At 46.4% G+C, this 8667-nt stretch overlaps 1 protein-coding gene across 2 annotated transcripts in view; it reads right to left on the reverse strand.

Annotated features, from left to right (window-relative positions):
* Positions 1-3056: 3056 nt before the first annotated feature.
* Positions 3057-8667, reverse strand: part of DCP1B (decapping mRNA 1B) — a 75418-nt gene continuing 69807 nt past the window's right edge. For both annotated transcript variants that reach the window (XM_015422874.1, XM_015422873.1), the window contains exons 8-9: positions 6259-6507; positions 3057-4520 (exon numbers count right to left, since the gene is read on the reverse strand). In XM_015422874.1, the coding sequence (XP_015278360.1) occupies positions 4440-4520; positions 6259-6507 (330 nt within the window). In that variant the 3' untranslated portion in view covers positions 3057-4439. The remainder of the gene's footprint in view (positions 4521-6258; positions 6508-8667) is intronic.

Consider the following 8667-nt stretch of genomic DNA (forward strand, 5'->3'; position numbering starts at 1 on the left):
AATCCTTCAGGCTTCTCTGGTATGACTCACTTCTAGATTAGTGGCTGCAGTGAGCAGTCCTTATGCTCAATCTGGTATGTCTCCCAAGGAAGAACTCCCTCCTACCTGCCCTACCACGTTGTTTTGGCTACTTATGACTGCAGCAGCTTCTAAGCTGCTATTTTCTAACTAGGAAGCAGACTATTGGATAAATATCCCTCCCCAAATTCCTCTATCGCCTTGAAGCAATAGTATCCACAGCCTGGGTGGCTGGACCAGGCAGGCCAATGGAAGGATCCTTGTATTCCCTCACCTTCTGATGGCTATAGAGTTGCTGTCCACTTATGGATTGTGCTGATCTGTTTCACACAAGATTTCATAAATTTGCAATTCTTCAACGTGCTTTATCACACACTGATTTTCTTAGCAACCATATAATTACTTTACGGATTAAAAATCTGAGAGAGCGTTTAAATCCTGGGGCAAGGTGGTATTGGAATGTAGACAAAAATTGTGGGTAGCGATGTCTGAGCCATTGGGGGGGGGGAATCTGTATTTGCATACTAATAATATTTGCATACAAATAGCATTAATTTCACAGCATCATCCTATCTAACTCCAAACCAGCTCATGGAGTGCGGATCAAAAAAAAAATCTGCAGAATGGGGGCACGGACAGACCGGATTTCTTCACAAACCTGAAGGAAGTCCCAGATTTGCAGGAAAATCTGTCACCTAAGATTAGATAGACAGATACTAAAGCTCCTCCAAATAACAAAAGCAACAGCTGTAGCATTAATAGAAGAATGCCCACTAACCAGCCAGGGGCCATTTTGAGGGTTGACAGACAACCACCACAAGGCCTTCCATGCAACGTCATAAGGGGAGAGAAGGGATGGACTGGGAGGCCAAAACAGCCCTAGAATTCCCCATGTAAGAGCATTCTGCCTGAGGCAAGGGCCCTTTAAGGGATCTGGATGGTAGAAAAAGCTCACAGAGGCAAGATATTGTTGTAACATGAACAGGGTTTAATTAAGGGGGAAGACAGTCCACAATAAAAAGACAGCAGTCTTTTAAGTCTGTCCTAGTCCCTGGGGGCTTCTTACAGCCATGAGCCTGGTTCCACAACACGTCCTGGTCTCTGGTGAAGCCCACTTGCTGCCTCTTACTTCTTGATACTTTCCTCCACTTGTGCAACCTTCCAGGACTAGTAACACCTGGCAGCCTGCATGGTCATGCTAGCTTGGGGCTAATGCCTGCACCTGGAACTCTTAACCCTTAATTAGGAAGGCTAAAAGGAGGAAGTAATCCTGTAGATACTTATAGCTATGGAACCTCGCTGCCAACAAGCTGGTCACTGGAATTAGGGTCTCCTGACCACACCATCCCTAATCCTCCGTTGGGGTTCTTCTGCATTGGAACAACAGAAGAGCTGTTGGGGGCCATGCCTGGCAGCAACTCACAACTTGCCTGCAAGCAACAGGCGGCGCACAACCAAGGTCCAACACATGATTTTTGCAACCTGGCTAGGCTTTCCCTGGGTAGGAGCTGCCAGGAGGAGGAATGGAGGGAAAGCTGAAGACTGGGCAAGGGGGGGGGACAGCTAAAGGCAGGGTGGTGGGTAGAAGGAGAGAAGGAAGCAGGAAAAGGGAAGTGGCTATGGGGGCTGCAGGAGGAGGGAATGAGGAAATAGTGTATGGGGGGGATACGGGTCATACGAGATGTCCCCCTGCAAGTCCTTGCAGGTTTCCTACTTGTCATACCAGGTTTTTAAAAGTAAAATCGTATTCCCCGCCCCCCTCAGTAGCTGTTGATGCAACTGGAAATCTATTTTGCACCTAGCACCATCTAATCTAACTTAGTCTGCCTAACGCTTCCTGCATTCCTTTCCCAGACTGTTGAGAAAGATACACCATGGGCCCTTTCTGTCATTCCCAGAAGCATTTTTTTCTCCTACCCACCAGTTTGTTTGTTTGTTTTGATCTTTAACATTCAACATGAAAAAGAGTTCTGGGCAAATCTTGCTCTCAGCTTTCTGACTCCAAATGCCCCAGTCCAAAGCCCAGAATCCACATGTTGAGACTGGAGAAAGAGGATAATGACCTGACAGATACTGCATCAGTCAAAATAGAGCAAACTCATATATGAAGGCATAAAACTCAACATAAAAATCTGAAATGTGTATGAAGGAGCCTGAAGAAAGATCAAGATGTCTTAAAGAAGAATATTTGAATTGCAAATGCCGGCAAGAAATCGGATTAATCAGAGATCATATACTTCTAATTCTTCACTGACATCTTGGTACCATTTTCCAAGTACAATCTCTAATACGTAGCCTTGTAAGAAATGCAACAGATAAAGCAGTGACGTAAAATATGAAAATCAACCTTATGGTAAGACTAAGACAGCAAACAAAGAAACGGTGGTGAATTGCCCCTTTCAGACCGAGCAGCAAAACCTGTGATCTAACTTTAGACTCATTTCATGCCTACAGATTTCTGTAAATTGTACCGGGGTGTGTGTGATGGCATCATACAAGGACTTGTGGGTCACCTACCCACCTAGCCTTGCTGAAGCACCTGATAGTCTCTTCTGGCTGACGTGCTTGTAGTTCTGACATCCCCCAATGTTGTACGTGCACCGACTGTTTGGCAGCTATCATCCCCAGCACCGGAGCAGCTACACAGAGAAAACCAGCAACCCAGATTATATCTTGAGAAGAGAATATTCCTCTCTGCACATATTTTTCTTCTTCTTCTTCTAGTGGGGTGTTGAGCAGCCACAATTCTCCACAGACAAATAATCTGCCGTGACAAAGCAGCTGGATAATTCTGTTTGACAAATCTAAAGAAAACAAATGTCACATGCTTCCAAGTTGCTGCTTTCTCGTGTGATTCTAAACTGCCAGGTATTAACATAAGGAGGCCCTTTGTGCTGTACGCCAATCTTAAGTGTGTTTGCGGCGAGTTAAATCCAGATCTTAAAGCCATAAACTCCAAAAAGCATCTCTCCCAAGTCTTGAATCCTTCATCCACGTAGTAATAAGATGAATCCAAAGCACAGTTTGTATAAGCCATTTTATTTTTTTATTTTTTTTTTACAAATAGATTGTTAAAACCATTGTCCATCTGCTCACGGAACAGCACACCGAAAATGAAAACTATTTACTCTTCTCTCTACTTTTAACAGAATGTTAAAAACTATTCAGCCGCCCCCTAGAAGCACACTGAAGTATCGTGGCCTGGTGTGCCAGCCTATATCTACATCAGAAGGCGAGAGCAGCTAGAAGTAAAAGCACTGATTTCTGAGAGTTATAATTTTATCATCTGCTGGCTTCTATGAGCATACCGGTCACAAAATAGAAAAATATATGCTTATAAAAAGAGCTTGTGTTTTTGTTTTAAAAAGAGTTTGAAAGCTGACATTTTCAGATTTAATAGACTGGAGATAACCGGAGGGGATTGTTTTGCAGAGATCAAAGCAATCTTAAGGATGCCAACTGTAATGCCACTGCATGTGTACCTATTTTTTCTGGGTTGGCTACCTCTGTCCCTTGTGTTTTTAAATGGCAAGCATGCTTCCACAAACCATGGTGGAGGAAAAAACTTACACTTCCTTATTTCTACGAAGGAAACAGGTACACCCAGCCCTGTCAGATTTTCGGCATGCAGAAGTCTTTCCCAGCGGCGGACTCCTGGGCTAAACCTTCCCACATCACCTTTTTCAGCCATGGCGTTGACTTGGAAAGGCATGACACGAGAAGCAGATCTCCAGTGGCACATGGTGTCCTTCCCTAAGCCACAGATGATATGGAAGCATGTGGTGTCATCACTCATTTGCTTCTGCCCTGCCACCATCTCTGATCAAACAGGTTTTGAACGTAAACAGAGATGGTGTCCTAATGGGATGAAGGGACTACGTCATGGGCAATTCTGCCATTTCGTTTTCAGCTATTCTCCATCTCCAAACAGTGTTTTCAGAACAGCTCCATGATCTAAACAACAGTCCTAAACTGCCATCTGCTGGTCATCAATTAGTACCTACCAGTCCCTGTAAAAATTGTGCTGCACGATAACAGCATTCTTGCTACCTCTGGTCACAGAAGATCTCAGAGAAAAATACCAAGGCAATTAATACTTCATAAGTGTCCAAACCCAGGATTAGAAGCCCGAACAGAAAGTGTTGGTCTTTCTAAAAGTTGGCCTGTGTAAGAGAAAAAATTGTAAGCACATCTTTTCACTTACGCTTGTCTTCTTGCTGTGACAGTCTCTCCCTTACCCTCCTGGAAGGCACAATCAGCTCCCACCTACTCATTTTCTTAGTACAGCCTGTACTTGCCAATGAGCATTGCTTAAAGGTATGCAGAAAGCCAAAGACCACTCATCTTGCTTGACTGCTGTTGTTGTTTTTTTAAAAAAGGCAAGTACCAAACATCACAAACGTTAAATTAAGAAGTACGTTTCACATGGGCTTTTTCAGAGCTGCTTTTCTCACTCTGCCAAGGTAGGCATCGTAGATGATGTTTAGGAAGTTTTCATCATTCTGAAACAAAACAAAAGGCCCAAATTCATGTCACTGGTTAACGGGGAATGGGACGGGACTAAAAATAAGATTGCATGGCTTTTGAACACTTTGCTGTATATGGTCATCTTAATCCACTAGAACTAGTGATGTTTATGATCTGAAGAGCCCTGATTCAAGCACCTGCTCACCTGTGAGGCTCATGAACTGGTTTGGGGCACGTCTGTCATCCCCATTTATTTCAAAAGAGTTTTTGCAAGATAAGAATGCCATTCTGAGCATCCTGAGGAAGAGCAGGAAGCAAAAGACGAACTAAATGACAGTGACCCTGTAGGGTTTTCAAGGCAAGAGACCAACAGAGGTTGCCTGCCTCTGCAAAGCAACCCTGGACTTCCTTGGTGGTCTCTCATCCAAGTCCTGAGTCCGGGGCCAACCCTGCTTAGATTCTGAAATCTGACAGGACTGAGCCGTTCAGGTCAGGGCAACAAGAATGCCATCCTACGCCAAAAAAAAAAAAGTAGCTGCAAGCAAGATTTCCATCAGACGAGCAGCATGAACAGAGATTTGAGTAGCAATCAGCAAATCCCAAAGATAAGCTTCTGGGAGAGACTGGAGGAAGGAAGGGGGATTTCACCTGTTCAGATCCTACTCCCCAGATGGGGTGGGGCCCCCTGGTAACAAACAGAATAGCCAAGGAGTTTTATGGCATGTGCCCAAGGGCACAACAACATAGTTACTGAAGAACAAATTTTGAGTCAAACTTTGTTCTGTTGCTTTAGACCAACATGGCAGCCCACCTGAATCTATAGTTATTGACGCTTACTCACATAGTTTTACAACACAGAAACAGGCCCAGAGGCTATCTTAATGTTAGAAGAGCCATGCTGGGCCAAACCAGCGTTCCATCTAGTCCAGCATCCTCTTTTGCACACACCAACCAACCACTTATCCTGGAGGGCTAACAACAGTGTGTGGAGGCCAAGGCTCTTCCCTCACGCTATCTCCTAGCATTAATATTCAGAGGTTTTCTTTCGCTGAATGGGGAAGGGTCCCTTTAGGCAACCATGGCCAGTAGCAGTATGAAGACATATTGTGGGGGGGAAAGGGCATACTCATGGGCCATTGGCAGATATTCATATTCTCTCTCTCTCTCTCTCTCTCTCTCTCTCTCTCTCTCTCTCTCTCTCTCTCTCTCTCTCACACACACACACACACACAGAAATATGCTTATTGGTGACACTGCACTCTGAAGTTCTCTGCAGTCTCATTTGTCAGGCTTGCAGATATATATATATATAGATAGATATAGATAGATATATAGATATTCATTTGTGCACATTAGCCTGAATGGACCCAAAATGGCTTCCAACATCCCCCCCCCTTTATTTTCACAAACAAGCCTGTGAGTTGTGAGCCTATGAGAGTCAGGGTGGTGTAGTGGCTGACGTGTCAGATTAGAAGACTCAGGTTTGAATCCCCATTCTGCCATGGAAGTTTGCTGGGTGACATTGGGCCAGACACACCCTCTCAGCCTCATTTGCCACATGAATTGGTTGTCAGGGTAAAATGCAGAAATGTCATAAGCTACTTTGGGTCCTTACTGGGAAGGAAAGTGGGGCATAAACAAACTATCAATGGATTAGGTCACCTACATCCTAATCCACCACGCTAAGCCCTACACCACGCTGGTTCTCAATTTATCAGACACCACAAGTGAGACCGGATACAGGCAGAAGAAAAACGTCAGGGATCGTTTTACCTGGATCAGATGTAACAATGTTTCTTGCAGCTGTAGCTTTGTCAGGGGAGTGTTGCTCGCAACAGATGGTTCCGGGTTCTGCATAGGCAAGAGGCGGTTAGTCGAAGTAGAAGCTGATTCTTGGTTCCCAATGGGCAGCCATCCACTTTCGCTTGGTTTTGGTGGTGCTGGGGCTGACTGCGTAAACACCATCGGGGACATCAGTAGCGATGGAGTCACAGTAGAAGGAATGCGCTGCGGTGAGATGACCTGCTTGCACACAAGGAAACATATACTGCATTGAATTACTGTTTATGTGCAACAGAACCACATGCACATGCAACGAAATCCTAGATTGCTCTAGATTGACTTCAACGTTAGAGACAGACATGGGGTTAGATCCAGTTTCTGCTGATTTCCCCTTCCTGCTGCAGACACCCCATCCCCCGGGTCATTCCACAGGATCCCCTAGCCCTCAGGAGCAACATTTCAAGGAGATCGGTGGGCTGCAGCAGAAGGAAGGAAAGTTCCATTCTGCCACCAAATAATTTAACCTGGATCCAACCCATGGGGTGGAAAGCAGCCAACTTTCCTGACAGAAAACTGGGCTTGCTCACACAAGGCAGACACCAACGCTTGAAGCAGGAAGTTCTGGGATCATGGCATCCTTTCTGCTTGGACGTGACGCCCAGAAAAGACTAGCATGGTCTTGAAGACAGCGCTTGAAGGCAGCAAGGAACCAAAACAACTGGAGAAGAGTTCATTCTGGAGATTGGAGATGAGTTCATTCTGGAGATTGTCTGGAGATCATATGGATATATTCATGCAAGGGGAGCAAGAATCCAGGGGAAGGAAAGGGTGCTTCACTTGGTGGGTCTTTGGGCCACGGCAGGGTACCCAGGTAAGGCCAGATAACAGAACTACTATTCTCTCACTGAAGCCAAGCCTTCTTTTCCCTAAAAACAGGGGAGCATAGGGTTGCCAGCTCTGGGTTGGGAAACCCCTGGAGATTTGGGAGGTGGAGCCTGGGGAGTGGAGGGACCTCAGCAGGGTATATTGCCACAGAGTCCACACTCCAAAGGAGCCATTTTCTCCAGGGGAACTGATCTTGGTCAGCTGGAAATCCATTGTAATAACAGGGCTTCTAGTGTCCTGGCCCCACTGGTGGACCTCCTGATGGCACCTGGTATTTCTGGCCACTGTGTGATACAGAGTGTTGGACTGGATGGGCCTTTGGCCTGATCCAACATTGGCATCTCTTATGTTCTTATGTTCTTAACAGCAGATCTCCGTGTGCCACCTGGAGGCTGGCAACCCTAGTCCAAGAGTACCAAGTAACTCCTGCAACAGGATGGAGTTAAATGGCCATTTGGGGTAGCAGGGTCATGTTTAGGGTAAGGCACAGCACTGCCCTGAGTTCAACAGATGATGCATTGCTTCTTCCTCGGTTTAGCACTGGCCATACAGCAAACGTGTTCAAAATGAGAATCCATATTAGGGATTTTTTTTGTTTTTCTAAAATAAGACACTGAATCTGAGAAGCCTGGAGAAAACAGCATTTGTTGGAGGGCTTAACGAGATGTGATGACGGCAGCCCTGCGTGCCAAAAACTGGGTTGCTGCTGAAGCCCTGACAGGGAAATGCTGCCAGTTGTGGCTTCTCCTGTCACTGCAGCGTTGCAGTCTGGCAGCAGGAAGAGCCGAATCACCAGAGCCAAAGAGCAGCAGCCGGGCCATGGGGTGGAACTTCACATATTGATCGGAACTAAGCAGCCAACTGTCAGCAGTGTTGGCAGGTTTGGACTGGGGGGAAATCTGCCCGAGCGTGAAAAGCTCTTCTCGTGCCATGAACCCAGCTGCGGTTGTGATCTTCTTAGGCAGGGATGTGTGCGCTCCCTCCTGCAAACATTGAAATGTTGTGCTTGGGGGCTTCCGGTCTATGGCGACACGCAGGCAGACACATCTCCTGGACGCCCCAGGGATGGAAACTGCACACCAGCATGTAGGAGGGGATGCGACGGATTGTGATCCCCCCGGAGCCTTGGTAAAAGGCTCCTAGCCAGGGGGCTTTTGAGGGGCGACGTCTTCGACGGTGCGATACCGGGGAATTGAGGTGCTCCTCCGCCCTGAAGGTCCTGCCGCTGAGTGACCGTATGGTACGAGTGCTGCTGACTGGGACAAGAGTTGGAGATCGGGCGGAAAAAACGATGCTGAGCGAGGCCAGTTGGCCAACAATAAACTGTGAGTCGGGTTGAAGCGAGCATGAAGATTTAAAAAGAAAGCTGCCCCCCTTAAAAAGTGATGGGAAGCGAGTGGGGGAGGGCCCCCTCCCAAACACATAAACGAAAACACGGAATAAAGAGGGGGGAGTGGAAAAAATAAGTGTTTGTAACTGTTTTGAAGACTTACCAGAGCGCAGACAAGCATTTGG

The sequence above is a fragment of the Gekko japonicus genome, unplaced genomic scaffold (genome assembly GCF_001447785.1).
Source record: "Gekko japonicus isolate JY-2015 unplaced genomic scaffold, Gekko_japonicus_V1.1 scaffold34, whole genome shotgun sequence".
Lineage (NCBI taxonomy): Eukaryota > Metazoa > Chordata > Lepidosauria > Squamata > Gekkonidae > Gekko > Gekko japonicus.